This window comes from Gymnogyps californianus, chromosome 8 (assembly GCF_018139145.2).
Source record: "Gymnogyps californianus isolate 813 chromosome 8, ASM1813914v2, whole genome shotgun sequence".
NCBI classification, from domain to species: Eukaryota; Metazoa; Chordata; class Aves; order Accipitriformes; family Cathartidae; genus Gymnogyps; species Gymnogyps californianus.
In genome coordinates, this window is record NC_059478.1 from 21,328,968 (window position 1) to 21,350,293 (window position 21,326).

Consider the following 21,326-nt stretch of genomic DNA (forward strand, 5'->3'; position numbering starts at 1 on the left):
ATTCTCATGTTTAAACATTTCAGGCCTTAACATCCTTTTTTGATAAAGCAGGTATGAAGACACAACTCTTTCAAGCCAGTGGCAAGTACCTAGTTTAATCTTTTATGAAACACTAGGATCAGCTTAGGCCAAATCACTTCTGCCTGGGACTTGCAGCTGCTCACTCCACTGACCCACGTCGGGAACGCATTGCTGGAGCTGCTGAGGTACAGCCCGAGCTACGCCAGGGTTTTGAGGCTTTGGAGAGATAATACTAGTTAATGCTAATGGAGATAACAGTCCGGAATTCCTGTTCATCACCTTCAAACGTATATTGAGCAACGGCTGAAACAATGCAAGTGAGCAAAGTAACTGAAACAGTTATCATTAATTATTTCCAAATCTTCATTAGTGTTCACAGTGCTTTATAGGCACATAAAAGCACAGATCCTTGTGCTGAGAACAAATAAGCTCATATCAAGTATTTTTTAAATCCTAACTGATACAGACATAAATTAAGCTAATTTTAGGATTCACTTCAGTGGATAAAGTGGCTTTTTGCTTTCTTTTTTCCTTCTGCTAGGCCCTTGAACTCTGACTTACTGGACCGTGCACCTTCTCTAAATTAAATCATAAACAGAAAACAGAAGAGCTGCCTCGCTTTCTTTCAGCAGATGTTTTTTAAGTTAGTGTTTTGAATAAGATTAACTTTCAGTAGTTTGGCAGATAACAATTATTTCAAAATCCTTTTTCAATTATATTTCAGTTAGGAGCCTCAAATATGAATTTATCTTTTTATTTTCATATGAATTTAGAGTGGAATTTTTGAACATCACGATCTGTTTTTAAAGACTAAATGCAAAGATGTGCTTTTCATCCCTCTCTCGTTCACAAATGAGAAACTTCTTTGGAGGCTGTCTTCTCTTCAGTCTCATTCTTGGCTGCTTGAATGCAGTCTGTGTAATTGTGCTGAACTCGTGACGTATCCAGCTACTACGAAACCTACTGAAATCCTTGGTTCTGTTCTGCAAGTGCTTGCCTGACATCTTGTGAAACTGCTGTAATTTTCTTTTGATTACAATGCATCCAGCCTTGTAGTGCTTTCCCAATTAACATTTGTCAAAGGCATTTGCAATCACTTGCAGAAGTGTCAGGCAACGCCTGCTGAATCAGGTCCTGGGGAACGGGGAACTGGTGGGGATGGAGAATGATGCAGGGGACAACCAATTATTACTATCCATCCCCTAACACACTGTGCTAATTAGTACATATTTAATCACTGAAATGTGTATTAGCATTATTGCAATTACTACTCAAAACCTGTAATGTTTAGGATAGCTTTGTCTCAGGAGCAAAATATCACTGTAAGAATTCATAACAACTGTCTGAAGTTCAGCAGTGAGATAACAATTTTCAGAACATACTTTGTGCTGCACCCTGAGCTAAAATATCCTGCTGTCATTACGCAACTTTAGGTAGAACGATTTTCATGCTATCCATTAAAATAAATTTCAAAGCATATCACCTATGATTCAAAAATGACCTGCATAGCTTAGTAGTAGTACATACTTTAGAAATATATTTATAATCTCACATTTTAGGAGAGACTTCAAATCACCTCTCTCACAAAACTGAAAAAAATACAGATAATTTCTAAGAGATTTTCTCTTGAATTAAATTTTTAAAAAGGAGATGTCAGTATATTTAAGAATGTACCAGGAAACTTCAGATAGTGCTGGAAGTCTGGGAAAGAAGAAGGTTGAAAAAATAAGAAACGACCAAACATATCACTTTAAGGAATACATCTAGCTTTTGGAAGGCAGATAATTTTGGTTTTAATGACCTGTTGGGGAACTTAATCTGCAAGGCTATTCTCCCGAGCTGCAAGAAGACACATGATAGCTGCCACCACCTGATGTGTCTCGTTCTGAAAGCTGAGGGTGGTGGCATCTGCAGGCTTCCATGCCCTGTCTTGTGGAGTGCTTTACCAATATAAGATAATAACAGTGATGATTAATATGCTGCAACTAAGCAGAACAAGAAGAACAAACTCCATGTTGAGGTTATTAACCTATTGTTCCAAGCAGCAGGGGTGAGTCTCTACAAGGCTGAAGATATGTAATTTTTGTCCAACGCCAAAAAAGCCGCTTTTACAATGTGAGACTCTATTTTGGACTTTTTGACTAGGCTTGACATGCCGAGGAGAAAACCAAAACCTCTTCTGCCTTCTTCCATTTTTTTTAAGAATAGGTGTGTCTCATTATCAGCTGAAGACAATCTTTGGAAAATTAAAAAAAAAAAGAGCAATAGGAAGTAAATCCAAAGACTCAAGTTGAGGGTAATTAATTTACATTTGTCTCATGCAGTTCCTAACAGCTGATTTAAACAGTTACACATACTATCTGTTTCTAAAAATGAAGACACCACTGGAGTAAAACTTAACACCTGTTTAACAGTGTGATGTCTATAAAAAACATAACACAATTGCCTAGGACAGCAGGGGAATAGTAACTTTGTCTCCTCAACTGACAGTGAAGACCAGATTTAGAGGAGGTACACAAGCTATCTAGTATTCTTTGCCAAGAGGTTTCTATTCTAAGCAGGTATAAAGTAAGTTTAAAAAAAAACAAACCAAGCCAAAACAAAAAACTCTCCACCCAAAATACAACTCTGACCTCAGATTTACAATTGTGCTGAAATGCCCAGATGATGCACCACTTCTGAAGATACTAATGGTTCCACTTTCGTCTCTGGCATCTAGGTAATTTTAGAAATCAGCTGCATGGATTTTTCAGTTAAACGTATGATCTTATAGGTCAGGTATTTCAATGTATTCGGACACGTGAAAATCTATGTGCCCGCCTCCATTTTCAAAAGGTGTCATATGCTGAGCTGCCATGTAAAGCAACGGAGATCAGAAACCTGTGCAAATCCAGATTTCCCTGCCTTCTGCTTATTACCGCTGTGTGCCTCTTTTCATGCTTCAGTGAATAGCAGGGAAGTCACTAAGACTCATCTAATTACCTATAGGTTCCAGCTATTACACTAGCTAGTACTCTATTGATCCTGCCAAATCCCTTTTAGTTGAAAGTGAAATGTTTACACAGCCATTTATAAATTTATACCCTGAAAATGGTAACAAATACGCCACAGAATTAGCAAAATACCTATGATCAAGAAATGTACTATCTGGTCCCCATTATGATGTCTTTACTTGTATAACCACTCTTTAATCGATCTGTAATGTATCAGATTCGATATAATAGTAAAGATCTAATTTACTTAACAATTTGCTGCATGACTTCATCGTAGATTCTTGGTGTTATAAAGATTTAGTTGCACTAGTTTCCTATTATTTCAAACCCTTGGTGATAGTAGTCTCTGAGTTTCTGTTCTGTCCACATTCAGAACATCCATATTTTCCTGCAGTGATCCAATAAAACTTAATGATGGGTATCATGGTACAAAAGGGGAGACAACTTCAGTTTGAACAGTTTGCACAGTTAGCACAAATTGGGATGAGTGTAGATGAAATCTCTCCCTAACGCACTAACACAGAACAAAAGGATTTATCTTCTTTTTGTTACCAAGGAAACCTTACAATGTAATGCTCATATTCACTTTTTAGGGGGAAAATTCCCTTCATTCTTCCTGATCTTTTAACTTAATATTCCTTTAAAAAATCCTATTTCAGCAAGGATTCATTTGGTCCCTTGGATATCTCCTTTAGAAAGAATGTAACAGGATGTATCCACTAAATTTACCAAGGATATAAAAACTCTGGTTTGTTTCGAATTTTTCATAGTGGCTTTTTGCAGGGCCTGATATGTTTTATTTCTGAATTAAGGTTTTGATTTTTAAATGTAATTTTTACACTTCACGTTAGAAAATGTGCTCTTCTGCAATATCTGAGTGGTACTTGTCAGCTGTAGCTCTGAAAACCATTTCTACATCTATGTACTGTAATTCCCATGAGAAGAGAGAAGAAAAAAACCTCATGAAGAACGAGGTTAAGGGTGGAGTTCTAAGGGCAGCAGACCCCATTGTCAGGGTAAAACAGTAGCCTGGCTGCAGTGCCTGTAGTTTCAGAAATCTGACGAGTTCTCCTGAAGATTAAGAAAATAAGGATACGGGGAGCACATAACATGGACAGTTGCAAGAGGAGAAAATGATGCAGGTTTGCAGCAAGGGCAAGGTCAACATTAGGTTAATTATAGCGGTATTTCAGAGGTTTCAATAGGCAGATTTAAAAATCAAAGAAACAACAGAGAGAAAAAAAGGCAGGTTTGGGGTCATGGATGAGTCCAAGATTTTGGCCCTGGGAGCAAATGTAAACCCTTGAGCTCAAAAGTGTGGCTCACATGTGACAAATTCATCTTTCATGTAGGAAGAAAGACTATTGTTTTTGAAGCACTTGGTAGTTGGAAGTTATGGTGTAGACAAGAACTGATAGCCAAGACAGATAGACAGGGAAAAAAAAAGAATCAGTGTGTGTCTATATATCATTATTGCTCCCACAGCAACAGAGGGAACACAGATTGCTGAGTTTCCCACAATGGCCCCAAGTTACCCATTCGAATTGAAAAGGTCACGACTTCCAATTTTGAGGCACTGACCTTGTGATACCGTTAAATATTTGATATTAAAGTACCATTGCAAAAGACACTAAAAGAAGGTTCTTGTGTTAGGTGACTTAAAGAATGTTATCCTAAAACCTATGTCTTTGAGCAAATGATTAAGAAATCTGAGTCAACCACAAAAAACCCAAACCAAAGCAGAACAAAAGAAACACAAAAATGCCCTTCATCAAATGTGCTGAAAATCTAATTCCATATGAGAGAAAAAAATCCAAATGTGTGTTGCACATACAGATCCTTTAACTGTGTAACCATAGAAGGACTGATTTTCAATTTATACAGACTTTACACTGAAACAAAGAGGAACTGAGAATATAATATAAATAAAATATAGAGTTAGAAACTGTACAGAATCCCTTCTTGGTTTTATAGCAGTACATCTCAAGGACAATCATATTAGAGAATTTTTCCTTTAATTTAGTAGTCTTTAACTGCAGGCAATTGGCTTAGGCAAAAGAGGAAATGAACTGAAACATATTCTTAGATCTGCTATGTACAGATCCATGCAAAATTAAAATATTGGGTACTGGCTATATAAGGAAAAATACTGTTTGTGAATATATGCATCACATATTCAAATAAACCTAGTGTCTTCATATGGTTTCGATATTTTAAAAAGGCCATAATCAAAACATATTTACTGATGTTGTAATGCATTTAAAACCCGAACTCATAAATCACTCGAAAAATATTCCTTCTCTGTCTTCACGGGTGAATGGGCAAAGAGCTCAGACAAGAGGCAAGCACCCTGCAGTGTGCCCTGGACCCCTTCTTGTCTAGGTCTGGTTGGAATAAACCATTTCTCCCCCTGCCTTGCATGCCAGCAAGGAACCCAGGAACATGAAGGGGTGCTGGCAGATGACCAAATCTCTTTCTGATATTAGATGGGATGTGGCCAACACCTGTACTGTAACTTAGGATCTTGGAGACTCTCTCATAATAAAAACATCATGAAACGTCTTACTGGAGACCTTTGGTCATTTACTAAAGCAAAGGAAGGATTTCACAAAACCTTTTCTTCTCTCCCTGCTCTTCCTTAACACTCTTCCTTCAACGCAATGATTTAAAGATTAGTTTTTGCCATATTCATGGCAGCTGCCTGAACTGCAAAAGCTACTTACAGCCTGCACCTCCATTTTCTCCTCTTACTATTAAAGCTTTGGAGAATTTAAAATGCATCTTCATATCAGTTAAACCGAATGAAAAGTGACATGCATGAGAATGTATGAAAATGAAAGCTTTAAATTTTTTCTAATTACATAGGTCTCCGCTAAGAGCAGCCTCAAAGCCTCCCTGAGGAATGGACTAGCTTGACGTACAGAGAGCAAAGCTTGCCAGGACGGCTGCCCTCGCAGCCGCAGCTCCGTCCCCAAACACCTGGAACCTGCCTGAGCCTGGCCATGTATTGCCAGGGAGGTCTGCAGGAGACAGACTTGACAGATCGTCACTTGGCTCTGGAGATCACTAATGTGTTGGTTCTAAACTGCCTTGTTCTGCTGTGTCTTACGTACTTTTGTACCTGGAAAAGCTGTATGTATGTTGATATAATTAGGTGTACACTATGTAGTTTGCACTGCTATGCATGAATCAGCTTCGCTGAAGCAGGATAGCTGCTTTTCCTGTGGAGAAGCCATTATTGCTACTTTTTTGAAGCAGAAAAAACGGCTGCTAAACAGGCATACCAGTTATATGAGAAAAGTGAAGTATTACCTTCATTGCTAAAGCAGCTTATCAACATTCTGTTCCTTGCTGCGTGCATCTTCTGCCATGGAGCATTTCTCTTGGCATTTGCTCTCCTCTGCAGATGTTAATATGTGGCTGTGCCTGTTCATGTCATTTTTAGGGTTTTCTGAGACCTAGAGACCTCTGTTTTTCTTTCCTCTTTTGGCAGTTAGTGTCTTTCCTTTTAGGTAGTTGTTCTAACTGCAAGTGAGCTGAATTGCAATTGTAATGGACTTACCGAGAAACCTGCTAAAAAGATGTCGGATAATCTTGTCTAACCCGGCATTAGAAACTGTGAAAATAGGGCTGCGGAAAAACATTTATGCTTGGTATTGCACATTAACCCCATACATGTCCTCTGGGACTTCCCAGCACACATTGCTTTCAACCGCTGGCGCCAAGAAGTTAAAAGGTCTGTATGTATGTTGTAATCAATTCAGAAGTCAGGTAACACCAAACGGATGGGAACAGGCTTCTGGCTCAGTGTGAATGAACTCAAACTTAGTTTAGCTATAGAAGTCAAACTGACTGATGGTATAAAGTAAATAAACAATTCCCCAAACTCATTCTCAAACACAGAAAAGCTAAACACTTGTATAAAAAAAAAGAAAAAAGAAAAGCACAAGCCTGTAAACCAAATAAAATAATTCTCTCTCTCTTCACAGGTTCTGCAAATTTGCCTTGCACCACTGTAATGCTGTACTGCTCAGCACAGCACAGCCAAACAACCCCTCCTTGCCCTTCTGCCAAGAGCTAAGTCTAAGACCAAAGATATCGTAACCTAGTCATCTGAATGGATGTACAAAGAGCTTAAACATGAGAAAAACCAAATTCTTACCTTGGGCAGGATCAGGTGGGCCAAACTCCAAAGAGTATCGCAGAATGAAGTTGTTATTCCACACATACAGCTGGTTGTCTCTGGGGTTGTAATCCACTGCGGCGATGTACTGGTACTGGTTGGGGAAAGGAATGTCCACGTGCTCGCCTCTGCTTAACCTGGTGTTGTAGATGTAATCAATGGCGTTCTTGCCGGTCTCGCTCTCATTGTCTTGATACACCGACCGCACTACATACAGGACACCACATATCATGAAAGCATTGGATGCTGCCCGTTTGTCGTATGTCGTTTCCCAGGTGGCTTCGAAACGCAGGGTGTAGGGGTTCAGCTGGCTAATTACTATCATCCCATTGTTTTGCTCCGTAGCATAAATTACCCATAAGCCATTTTCATCAACTGCCAAGTCAATATCAGTCTTTCCTCCCCATCGATATGGAGAGGTGTCATGGTAATTAGCATAATTGATTATGGCCTCTCCACTCTTAATTCTAGTCCTCAAGTCGAATTTTACTATGTTCCTAGTTCTTTCCTTGTTAAAAAAGACAGCGCCATCATACACTACAAATCCAGTACCATCCACTCGATTTGGGAGTTTATACGTTGTCTGCTGGCGTCCGTTTTGGAAGTCCTCTAAAGAAGCATATTCTATCAAAGTATCGGTGCGATACGGAGTCCATGGCATGAAGTATATTTTATCTGCAGCCTGGAGAGGATCTTTGCACCAAGCACCTGCTTTTTGTTCAGCTTCATATAAATACGGTGAGTCCACAATTGCTTTCAACGTCCCCGGGCAAACAAAAACTAACAGTCACAGAGAGAAGTAAGACAAGAATTACGTCAAATTAAGACTGTCTCATAATAAAAAGAAAAAAAAAAGAAAAAAAAAGGTAGGTAAATCATAATGACTGTGTCAGGAAGAAAAAAAATCAATTTAATTGGCACTAGATTATACCTTATGTTATAATTAATGCAATTATCACCCTTTATCATCCACTTTTCTTAAAGTTACCATGTTCTCGCTGTACCAGTATGGAAAGTGGATGGGAACTGTTTTCACTAGTACAGACCAAGGCTCAATGGCATACACAGACAGCTGAAAATGTAGAGCTACTCTTGCATTTTCATCTTAGACTTTTAGTGAGTACGCATTAATGTTCCAGAGCTTTTAACTGGTGTGCAGCAGTGCGCTAGGTCATTTCAGTCCAAAAAAAATCACATCGACTTGTTTAGAACTTTAAGAAGTGGTGAGGCTGAAAAAGGAGGTGCCTCGATTAAAAATAAAGGAACAAAACAAATCATCAGGTATATAGAGAAAGCAATTAGGAGCAGAGAAAACAAAACACAACCAAAGCAATGAATGAAACAGACCAGGAAACCCTGTAACCATGGCATGCTATGGAGAGGGTTCTGGAAGCCAGGCAAGATGACACTTGATTAACAAGAATTTACCCAAGGGTGAGAGAAAGAGAGGGAAAGAAAGACAAAGAGAAAGGGAGAGAAAATAGCAAGGGAGTCTTCCCTCCAGCCCAAGTATTTCAGACACTATACCCCGCCACCTACTTTAAGCAGCCAAGTCACTTTATTGCAAACAGTCGACTTCTTTATGAGGTGTACTTATGAGATCCTGCTGATTATCATAATATAAGAGTGTTGTGGGGAGGGGAAGGGAAGAGGTTAACATCCATAAGGCACATAACAAGGAGCTGGGGTTTGGACTGTATACGTTATTTACCTTTTTGCTCCACTTCTATTTTAAGCATCGGAAGAAAAATAAGAAAGTGCAAGGAAAAAAGAAAGAAGATTAACATAAATTGACTATTAATCTAAAGGTTAAATTAGTAACAGACGCTAAATATAGGGAGAATAAGAACTGCACTATATTGGATAAAGAGAAACAGACAACAGGAAAACCTAGCAGGAGAGAGATTCTACGGTTACACAAGTGAACATGGATCAATCATTTTAGTAGATTAAGGAGGCAATACAGTTATGTTGGCATGTAGTTTCACTTAGTGAACCTGAATAAATAATGAAGGACTTTACTAACGCATGCTATACACACTCTTCCTCTTCTCAAAGTATAATGCTATCAAGTTGGTTTTTAAGTGACACATTAATTTATCATATATGTGCGAGTGCACATATATGTATTATACTAATTAGATGATTATAAATCCAAAATGCAGTATATTAATTATATAGGTTTGTATGTGTGCTTATTAAACCTTCCCCCATCTTTGCCCCAGACATCCCTCTGCTTTTCTTTCTTGTAAAGAAAGCAGCTTGCATCCTTTAGCTCTCCTTAGGCTTTATTTTATCTGTTTTCCTGAATGTTAATCTTGAGAACTTTTGCCACTTCTTAGTCTATAACTGCAAAATCAGACTAGAAGGAATAAGCAAAAACATCTAGAAAAAAGAAGCAAAAGCACAGTAAACAAGAGGAAAAGAGAAGAAAAAATTAACATTTAGCTCATTCAGATATTCTCCAGCATCATCGATTAAGCCCGAAACAGCAAGCTAGTATGCAAGGACAGTCATACTAAGTGTTTAAAACAAATATCCATCCCGCCACCATACACGGAAAATATAAACCAAACCCGATTAATGAAGTTATATTACTATAGCAATTTTTCCCCAAGGAAGTTTTAAGGGACCTATTACAGGAAGACATATAGCTGAAGTCCAGCTAATAAATAGCTTTCCAATAATTATCTGCAATAAAATCTATTTCATATACTCAGTAGCCTTTGAAGTATGCTCCCTTAGTTTCATAAAATGACCTGGAAAATGACAGATGTACCAATCTGTGTAACAGTAGCTGCTGATACCAAGGAAGTGTATCAAAACTATTTGCACAGCTATTACATTTTCAGTATTACAGTACTATCCTGAAGAATGTATTTGTATGTTTCATATAAAGTTTTGGATTTTCAGTTTCATTTAACAAAATCACATATGATTATTTTGAGAGAATGGTATTGGCTGAGCTGATCTAGTATTTCTTCAGGGAACAATTCCAAAACTTTATGGGGGAGTGGGAGGGGGTTAATATTCTCAAAATGAGCAGTAGTTTTCCTAGCCTTTGTTCATTTACAACTTTAGGTAAAATACTTGTTTTTCTGCAATTTGTAATTCTTGAGTTACCCATGTAAACAGAAGCTGTACTCTGAGGTGAATTCCTGGGTTTCATAATCAGTGTTAATGACTTTCAGATGATTCTGTTTGTGAACTTTTATGCATGAGTTTATTCCTCGCCAAAGAGCAATATTGATATTGTACCTGCTTAGAATTAGTAATAGGAGAGGGGGAAAAAGACAGGGATAACTAAAATCATTACTGGCATGTCTGCTCTGCGTGCATTGGTGTACAGCTGTACATTTTTCAGGGACAGATGGGCTTATTGAAATAAACAAATGCTGCAAAGTCCAATCAATACAGACAGAGAGAGAATAAAACACTTTAAAATGTTTTCTATTGAATTCCTGAGTCCAAAAAAGGCTTAAAAGAAAAATGCACAGATGTACAAAATGGTACTTTTGATTTTCTTCTTTATAAAAGGGCCGACTTCCGTTATTCAGTCAAAGTGTCAACATACATTGTGCAGCATAATTGAGGGAAATGTCAAGTATGGTACTCTCAATTTCTTTGTAATTTAATCAATAACACTCTTCTTTTAGGACAAAGTAATGCCTATTAAATTTGTCTAGAATTTTAGTTTTGTTGGCAATCCAACTGAGTATCTCAATAGATTTTTTTTTTTTTTTGGTCTACACTTTGAGATGCAAAAAAGGAAGCTTTTCATTAAGTACTTTCTTATGAGGGTGATGAATACAGAACCCAGAGAAAGCTCAATCAATATGTATGATTAGCAAAGCAGCTATGTATTTCTGGAGGCCAGCAAGACATAGAAGAGCTCATAAACTGCATTTTGTACAAGGGTGACACCAACTCCAGTGTGTAAGAACTCCCAACTTTTACCACAAAACCTGGTATGATGGCTATCTGTAATCTCTCATGGACTGAAAGGTGCCACAGTGAGACATAGCAAATTTTGCAGTCTTGCAGTAACTGAAGATGAAGCTCAGAGAAAGTAAGAACCACAACTGAACTTTGGCTAGAAGTGTTGTGATCACTAAAAAACTCCCTTCCTAGACCCACAAAAGCCTATCCCACCTTCCTAACAAGTCTCTTATGCTGGGACAGCTGCTATTTGCAAATCTAATGATTTCAGTCATTCCGTATGTTTAGATATGGAGCACTGGAACAAGTAAGGGAGAAAAAAATAAGACTTGATAACTGGAGTTTATCAGGCATCAAAAAAAGAGACTTGGAAAAATACCAGGATAGGCTTTGTGGGACAGGGAAGAAAGATGGTCAACAATCAAAATGGCTACTGAAGCACAATGTGGTTTGAAATCAAACTTCAAAACTGATTTTAGCAGCTGGCAACCTTTTTGATGACTGCTGGTAATGACAGGTGATGCCTCTTACAGTTCTGGAATTGGGCATAGTGTCATCACTGTACGTGCTGCAGTTGACAAACTCCAAAACTTACAGACTTTGAAAGACAAGAAGTATCCAGAATCCTGAGTTATGATAGACACAGAATTACATAATTCAAAGGGTAGGCCAATGCATTTGACAGTAAACAAAAATAAACATTTTAAAAGTAGAATAACTACATGTTAGAGTACAGGGTAGGCCGCGCTGTGGCACTATACTTCTGAAAACTGGAAAAGAAAAAGATTCCTGTAGATAGCAATACCCAATCGGTAGAACATATCCACACTTCTCTTCCTAAAACAGCATAAAAAATTATGTTTGAACATTATTTGCATTACACTTTTTCTCTATGAGCTAGCCTACTGGAACTGGAAACGTAACTTCTTGTCATTTGACTGACCTCATGGTTTGGAATCAGATGCACTGCCCTCTTTCTGAGAATTTGGGAATGAAAATAGTGCTAAAGTAAAAGTGATCTTTGTGGAACAAAACTTTGGTTAGATTGGGGTAAGACATCACTCCTCAAAAGTGGCACGAGAAGAACAGTTACAATAAGCCACCGCTACTACACACGGGAGGAATGGTACTAGGGATCACTGAATGCAGTAGGCTTCCAATCCTACAAATGGTACAGAAAAAAAAAATCAGCAAGCAACCATTTCACAATGACACAGCAGAAATGAAGAAAAAACAGATGATCTGTGTTTGGCCTTTAACAACAGTGAAGGTTCAATGTGGTGAAGCAGTAGAAAGTAGTATTTCGGTTTAAGAAGTCTAAATTTTAAAATTGCGCAGGAAACAGTATGGACAATTTTGACATAGCTTTGCTTATGCCAGAACTCATTTCCTTCCTTTCTGGATATATACTGTCACCACAGTGTTTTTGCATCTCAGACTTGGCCTGTTTCCTGTACCAACAGAAAATGTGACTTTGGTTAAGGATTACTGCAGATCAAGAAATTCACGCTTAATAATAACTTGAGGGAATGATCAGTGCACTGCTCAAATTCCATTGCAAATACAGCTATTTCTCTGTTGAGTTACGGGACGAGGGAGAAGTCACTGCAAAGAATGACCTTACAAGAAAGCAAAACCAGTTAAAAGTGTCAAATCTGCAGAACTTTTATAAACATGCATACATGTCAATGAAAAAAAGCATTAATTATTGCAAGGAAATAAGAAGTATGTCTACAGCTACTGAATTCTGGCATTAGAAAGAATATTGTACAAAACTGCTGAAGTAGCCGTAACTTCAAATTTTTCTATCTCAATATGATTTTGGTATTTACTTTGTTTTCAGTGAAAAATTCTGTTTTGGCAGCTGATTCAAGGCACAATTCATATTTTCTCTTTACATTAAAAGTGAACATTTCTTTCTCACTCTTTTCCCCATCGCTTTTAAGAACCAAGTTTGAGTAACTTATTGAACTATTCGGTCTGAATCTGCGTTCACTTATAATGTGCCCCTGAAGCACAAAGTCCTCTTAGAATGTCCCCCATCTGGGGCATTGGCCTCTGAGTGTCGGTGTTGGGTTTTGCTGTGCACCCAAAGTCACCACAACAGCAGGTAGCCTTTCAAGTAGATCATGATTAAAACTGAAGTCAATTCCTGCTTTAGAAGTCTGTGAGCCAAGCCAATTTGTCAGCAACTGGTAGCGGGCAAAAGTACAAATTTCTATCTGGCCTATTGAATAGCTAATTTGAGTTTGTTTTCTGGAAAAACAGTAGCCTTAAAAGCCAAACACTTAAGAACACAGACAGACACTTGGCCAGCATCACACCATGGCTTCCTTCCACACTTCGTGAAGCTAATTGGAGGCCCTAGTCTGCAAGTGCTCTGCATGCATAATGGGTCTGTGGGCCATAAACATATGCTTCTTTTCCATGTAACAGCGCTCCAGCTTTAATTGTGAGGGCCAGAGGAAGTGAGCAAGAATAAAAAGATTATACTTACTGTAAGGAACACATTCATACTGAACTTCCAGATATTTGTATGTTCCAGGACAAGGATCAGGAAACACATCTGACCCAGTAACTACTATACACTGTGTTCGGTTGTTGCACCTGTAATGGGAAAAGAAAGCAAGCTAATTCATTTAAAATTACATTTAATTTGCAAGTCCATACTAAAGTACTAGATGCAGTGCTAACTCTCTTCACACTTGGGCAGTCCAATCCATAAGACAACAAAGTTAATTAATACTAGATCAGTCAAAGTCCATAAATAAGGCTTCAGGACAATGTTTCAGTTCAGGCTTCATACTTTTAAATTTGGAGATCAATGTTTTCTCAAATGTCACTCATTCCCACTGGTAGAGATAGCTGTCCCAAATATATACTGATTTGACAGTACTGTTCAATAAAATCAAAGCAAAATGCAAAGATGACACAAAATGAAAAACTGTGTAATTTTGAATAATGTACAATAACACAAATGAGCAATTCCTTCCATCTTTAGAGATATACATACTGCTGAATGGTTTTACATCTCAGAGAGAATTTTGTTGTGATTCAAGGAAATGATTTTGCTTGGAAGAGTTATTGTAGACAAAGAGCATTAGCATTTCCATTTTAATTATTTTAGGAGCAATTGGTGGACTCTAAGCTTCCTCTGTTAGGTTACAGGAAGAGGTAAAGAATGACCGTCTGAGGAAATAAGAAAAACAGTTAAAAAGAAGAACTGCAAGAAAATTAATTAAAATGTATTTTAGAGGAGACTAAATACTGAAACATATATATGATTTGCTTAACAATTGAAGCCAACGCATTTTGATGCAAAGAATTTTATTACCATGCCTCTAACCACAAGGGTCTACTGAATTTAATGTTTTTTGAAGTTTTTTTTAATAATAATTATACTCAAGAGATTTTAGACTACTATTCATTTTTCTAGAAAAAAACCCAAAACATTAGCTTGGAAGTTAAAAGTGGAAAACCAATCCCCTAACCCTGAAGAGATGGTCAAAATGTAATACAGAAAAAACAGTCAGAAGGAAGTGAAAGAAAAAAAAGACAAGGTCAGGGAGTTTGGTGACTAAAAGAAAAAGAGCTTGGCTGATCTTCTCAGGGGTTAGTTTTGTTTGTCAGCAAACTGAATAACAGAAGTCTGAACTTAAGTAATAGTCTAGCCTTTGACTCCAGCTGTACATCAACTTCTCTATTGCCCTACTGCTTCCCACACTCCCTGAATACCACATCCCAAGCTAAAATAATCTATCTTGTATCAACGGCTTTCCACAGCTGTTCATTGCCAACAGGTATAAGAATAATTCATGCTACCTCATAAAAGGTAGAGCAAGCACATTTGAAGAACTCTGATATAAATCACTTTCCTTTTTATATACTAATCAAACTAGCACAGAGCTGGTCAGGACATGCTATGCCTCTTGCTGAGCAAACTGGGGAACAACAACTCTTCTGACTTCATCAGTTAATTCTTCTTTTCTTTTTCCTTTTTTCTTTTTTTTAAGCTACTTATTTCTAGCCTCACGAGGCTCATAATTGCAGAACTAATTGGAAATAGCCAGGGATTTCTGCATCTATGCACAACCATGGATACAGATAGATGGTGAGGAATTCACCTGTCACCTCTGTGCTGCTTGTGACAGTGACTTTCCAGAGAGCACAGGCAGGTCCCCCGTACAGCTATCGCACAGATAACGCCGCACCACTCCCAAGAGCACTATCATTCAGCGCAACAGCTCACGCAGTACATTAGAGAGTCTGGAACGAGTATGACGCATCCAATGGCTTTCAGACCCATGCTGAAGTGATGAAATGTGCACCCAGCTTGCAGAGAAAATCACTGTACTGAATCTGTAATACTGAAAATGTACAATACAGCCACTGTTTTGTACTCACGTGAAGGTCAAAGTGCTGCTCTTGTGTGTGTTGTGTAGGAGGAGGCTGTAGAAGCAGGAGAAGGCAATACGGCCCAGAAACTCATAGGCCTCTCTGTTCTAACCCCTGTACGGGGTTTTTTATGCCCCACACCTCAGGCCAGACTAACTAGCATGAGAAAACATCGGATGCAAGATTTTGCAATTAATTTCTTTAAATTTCTTTCTGTTTCTTTAGTGAAAACCTTATGCCGAAGCCAAAATAATTCCTACAAAAAGACTTTGTGTAGTGCATCATTCAGTATAATGGTTTCCACAGCTTTGAGCCGTATGAAAACTTCATTTTACACTTGAATGAGTGGCAATTAAGAGAGAAATATTGATTTGTTATAAAATAAAATGGATACAGATTGGGAGAAATTGCTTGAGAATGAAACTGATGAAGGTCCTATTTAGCTGTGGGGAAAAAAGTTCTACCAGCAGTATTTGTAAATCTTATGAAAAAGATGGACTTCCGTTTCCCTACGAAAAGTTGCTTTCTTCTCTTTCGTTTTCCCCCAGTGAAAGACTCATAATGTTGCTGTCAGTCAGCAAACTGAGAAGAACTTCACGTTAGCTTGTACTGAAAGGATGCATAATAATAATTCAGAAGAAAATGCAGATTTTTTTCTTTGTACAGTAAGTGCCAGTGTCAAAGTTCAGGCATTGCGTGGTGTTTACAGGAAGTTGTTGATCTTCTAAAATCTTCTGACTATTTCTTCATGCAAGATTTCACGTGCTGTGCATATGGTCACCTTTCGCCCACCTTTGGCCAAAATGAAGGAGACCCCAATTCCAAAACAATGAGCTATGCCCACTGCTGCAGTACACAGCAGTGCTACAAAGCACACCACCACCTCCCCAAGAAGTGCAATTACTTGGATAACCAAATGAATAGAAGGATTTGTGCTTTAAGTTGTAGGTTTTTACATTCAAATCACTGATTTTGCTGCATTGCTGGTTGCATTTTTTAAAACCTGAGTAATTTTCATGTAAGGTTATGATTTTCATGCACTTCTAAGATTTCAAATTAAAGACACTTGATTAAGATATCCACATTTTAAAAAGTCGGCATTCAGGTAAATATTTGTTACATAGTTAGTGGTCATATTTCAGTTCCAGTGAAACCTTCAAAAAAACCCAACAGCAACTACAGCAGCTGTCAATCCCAATTCACGGGTTACAGAGAAGAGATGAGGAGTAAGAGGACTTTGTAGAGGTAGTTCTGAGGCAAGTAATTCAGGGAATTTACACTACTGGAATTTGTTCTCTGGATAAATGAAAGTCTTCTGTCTGCTGCATTGGTTTTTTCCCCTGTAAAACCAGGGATACTAACTTCTCTATTAGTTATTGGCCTACAGTTTTGCTGCTGCCTGCAAAGATCATTTTACAAACTGATAAAGGTTTCAGTTGAGCTTCTTTAAGACAAGAAGCATTGAATTCTGTGGTATATTGGACAAAAGATACTCTACTCTCCATAAAATAGCACTAAACAGCAGATTATCCTACACGGCTACAGACTATCAAAGCTACCGCATCACTGCCATACAGGGCGTCATAATTTTGAGAAACCCTTACAACTTAGAAACACTATGCCCAAAGGAGAGAATATCACACTGTTACAGCCTTCAACTCAATCCTGTGACCCATTTTCATTCTTTTTTCTAATGGACAAGCCCTTTCTGAGTGCGGCCACTTCATGGGATTCTCCAAAACAAGACTGTAGTGGAAATAAAGCTCCTGACGATTTGCAAAATTGGCCTAGACATCATCAGGAAAAAAAAAAAGATCCAAACCTCAAAAACCTCAGCTGGCAAATAACCTGAAGTCCCTGATTCATTTTAATCAATGTTATTTTTTCTACACAATATAATTAGTTTGGTCCATCTATTCAAACTCTTTTAGAATTGTTCCAATGAAGGCATGATACAAACCAGCTCTAATTTCTGCAAATTTAAGAAGTCAAATCACAAATACTTTAGTGTTTCAGTGTCTGTAATATAGTGTTTAAGTTTTCTGTAGGTTTTAAGTACCATTTAAGTGTTCTGTAATCTACTTAACTGCATACTTCCCTAGCATATGTTAAAATACGCAAATTCAATTACGTACAATCTTAAAATTCATATGATCTCACACCGAGAAACGTCTTCAAGCTTAAGACATTCACAATATTCAGAAAGATTTATGATACAATGACTTTGTCATTTACAAGGAAATAAAACAGATCTGCAAAGAACTCTATACAAACTCAGTAACAGTTGATTTAGGAAAGGTAATATATGAATTAAATTTGAAACCCTAGTTAGGAAAAGACTAACTGTAGCACTGGAGGAATGATAATTCAGGTTGCTGTGCTAGCAGTGGCAAGAGTTTTGCAAGGGGAAATGTAGGAAGTATCACTATTCTCATGACTGCAAGGAGTAATTGTGTACTCTAACACTTGTTTCTTCAGTATTTTTGTATGAATGAAGAAAGGTTACATTTTCATAATGCAGATGCATCACTTAGAGTAATCTAAAAATCAAATGGAGTGTTTAATTAACAGTTACAGTACAATGTCAGAACTCCTTTCACCTCAGGAAGAAAACTGTGCAAATGAGGAATGGCCCTTTCACATTTCAGATGAATACAGAAAAAAAAGGAAAGTAAAGCAGCTCCAGCAGGGCTGTTAGCAAGTATCTTCTGCTCATGATGTAGCCATGTCCCTGCTGCATCCATACCCTTCTGTGCTCAGCTTTAAGGACAGCTGTACTTTCCATGATAATTTGTTTGCATTTCAACTCTAATCTTGACCTGTACAATTCCCAACAAATTGCTTTTGCTCTTTTTTTATTATCTTATGCTCATTATTGCACTTTTCCACGTGCAACATATGGAGATGAGATTCCATGTGCAATCTATTGTGTGAGGTGTTTTAATCAATAATCTTGTTCTGCTGATTAAGCAGAGGCTTCTGTTTTGGCAAGATAACATTAGTTTCTCCTGTCATGCTCCAAAAGCTATTGGGAATCTTCAGCAGATCATTAGATATGCTACAATAAAGCTTTAGTACATTCTCTTTTCTTTCTTAAATTACTTCTTCACTGTCCTATCATTCCCCGTCACCGCTGGCACTGCATTATTATTACAGCTCCCCTGAAACTAGCACTAGAGCTATGTCTCCAGGCCATAGGATGCCATTTTCAATTGAAGCTTCTGCTTGAAAATATAAATTAAGAAAATTTCATTATCTCCTGCCAAGGGCCATTATTCACCACTGTTCTAAGGAAGATTAAAAATGCAAAATCTATGGGCTTGAACAAATACTCCAGCATTGAAATGAAAAACACAGTGTACCATGATTGGACCACAAAGTACTGGAATCTGAGAAGCAGATTCTGGAAAGATGTTAGCATTACATGGATCAAACCGATTGACTGAGGGAAGAGGTCATCTTTATGGGTAACTCACATCAGTCGCATGAAGATACATACAGTTCTTTCCAAGTGGTTCCTGCAGTTTGCAAAATTAAGGTATGTAGAAAATAATGTCCACATTACAATTTATCCTTCAAATGCTTTTGTTTTGCATACATAATTTTGACAAATATAGTAACATAAAAGAAACATCATGTTATTTTGAAAAGGATATGGGTTAATGTCTAGCCAGAAATGGGCTATCAAAATAATTCTGGGTATTCCTAACGCTGCATTTCTGTGAATGCAGTGTTTCATTCAGTAAGGTAAAACTGGCAAACCCATGTGTACTTCACTTCAAAAAGAAAAAAAAAAGATACAGTATAAAGCCATGTCTAATAAATAAAATTCATTTTTAATAAAATTGTCAATACATTAAAAAAATCTATCTTGGTATGTTTTGAAACTTTTAAGTCAGATCTGACAATATTTCTCTTTCAGCATATTGATTAAACACTTAAAAGCTAGCATGATGACATGTTCCTGCATATCGCCTGCAGCAACCTGCTTAAACACCACTTGAAGCACGTAAACTCTGAGTTGTAGCACAACATAGTCCATATGGTCTTCTTGTTCCTTACTTACCCTGGGTGAGCTGCAGTTTGAGTAAAAAGAGATGGGAATGTGGGATGACTACGCTTCGTGTATTGACTTTTAACAACAGCGTATTTTAAACTGAAAAATTCCTGAACCCCTTTACCCAGAGTAAATGGCTGTCTTTACATATGTATTCCTAATGGTCTACAACTGCCACATGAGATGTGCTTCTGCTTTTGTATGCATTCACTAGATCTCCACTCCTGTTATTAAACTCAAAGTTGCATATGTATGAAGATGTCAGATATTACTTAAATGCTATGTTTTATTAATTTCATCTTCGAAAGTATGTACAAAACTTACATATAAAATAGCCAGAGAACAGATTTTATTTTAGGGGTGTATAGGTACATACGTATGCACACACATATACCACAGTAGATAAAATTATTTAACGGAATGTATTAAATTCTGAGTTTCAAATTCACCTCACAAGAAATACATTATTACATACTGAAACCTAATGAGTTAGCAAATTGGGCCTAACCAAAGCCTGAAAACTAGACCTGCTAAAAAACGCCAGCCTTGCTATAAAGCCCTGATTTGAAGCAGCATTGGCCAGTCATCACTGCAATATCCATAGCGCTCCAGCAACTGCAGCAGCAGTACCACAACCCTACCCATGCAGGAAGAGTGAGCGCATGCATCCCTACAGAGCCACGCTTCCTTGAAGACAGACGTATAATCCTGCAACTGGCTTTTTAAAAACCTAGGATGCCACACTGGCAATTTTGCTTACTTGTGTAAGATTTTCTAAAAATTATTTTCAAGTTAGAATCCCTAAAACTATTATGCGGGAACGAGCATGCAAAAAGAAAATAGCATCAATTCTACCCAGCTCAAAGGGAAAGCAGATTTAGTGTGCTGTGGTGGTAGTTTTCATAATCTAAGAAAAAAATGGGAGATACACGAGCACGTATGAAAGCAGAATTTGGCCATAAGAATTGTGTCTAGATATTGGAGATCTTCCTGTGATCGCTAAAGCAGTAAGTCATACTAGAAATTGGTTTGACAATTCACAATCGAGCCTTGGGATTTTCTATGCACTTGGCAACGCGACCGCTACAGCAATAAACCTGGTGGCTTCGGATGAAAAATATTTTGGGGGAAAAAACCTGAGGAAATTGTTTCTATTTTCTTTTTAAATATAGTATTGATGATTTGTTGAATCTTCCTAATTACTGAGTAAACATGACATAAGGAAGCTAGTGTATAATTAATATTGTAGAAGAAGGTGCACCATAGCATTGTTTCAGTTTGCCCAATAAATATGCAATAATATTTAATTGTGTTTTCTTATACAATGTAATCTTGTGAGAGTCTAAGGGTACGCATTAAGGATGAAAACTCCAAATAGACAATAAAACACAACAGAAAATATGCAACTCCCACAGGCCCTTTTTTAGGATTACCCAATCTGATTCACTATCAATGAATGTGTATCAGACTTGTATGGCAAAGTAATTTAACAGAGTATTTCTTGCTTTCAACCTCTTCTTATAATTTAAATACATTTAGTTATGACCCATTTGCCTTTTAGTATTCATGTTCTCTGAGTTCAAAGCAGTCACTGTTAAAAAGACAAATCTTCTCACTTACATCTAAGCTATGAGAGATATTTTTTCTTGTTACAATTCATCCTTGTTCCAGTACTTTGTTTATTGGTGTAAATGCCATTATTATGGCGTTGTTATTAACCTGAAACTGAAGCATCAGA

General features: G+C 37.5%; 1 protein-coding gene across 7 annotated transcripts in view; it reads right to left on the reverse strand.

The window, feature by feature from the left end:
* The window catches only part of ADGRL2 (adhesion G protein-coupled receptor L2), a 161,683-nt gene that overhangs the window by 37,100 nt on the left and 103,257 nt on the right, over positions 1-21,326 (reverse strand). For 6 of the 7 annotated variants that reach the window (XM_050900530.1, XM_050900528.1, XM_050900529.1 and 3 more), the window contains exons 4-5: positions 13,634-13,743; positions 7,177-7,977 (exon numbers count right to left, since the gene is read on the reverse strand). In XM_050900530.1, coding sequence (XP_050756487.1) covers positions 7,177-7,977; positions 13,634-13,743 — 911 coding nt within the window. Of the gene's footprint in view, positions 1-7,176; positions 7,978-8,908; positions 8,924-13,633; positions 13,744-21,326 lie in introns of all 7 variants that reach the window. The other variant, XM_050900534.1, reaches the window with a different exon arrangement.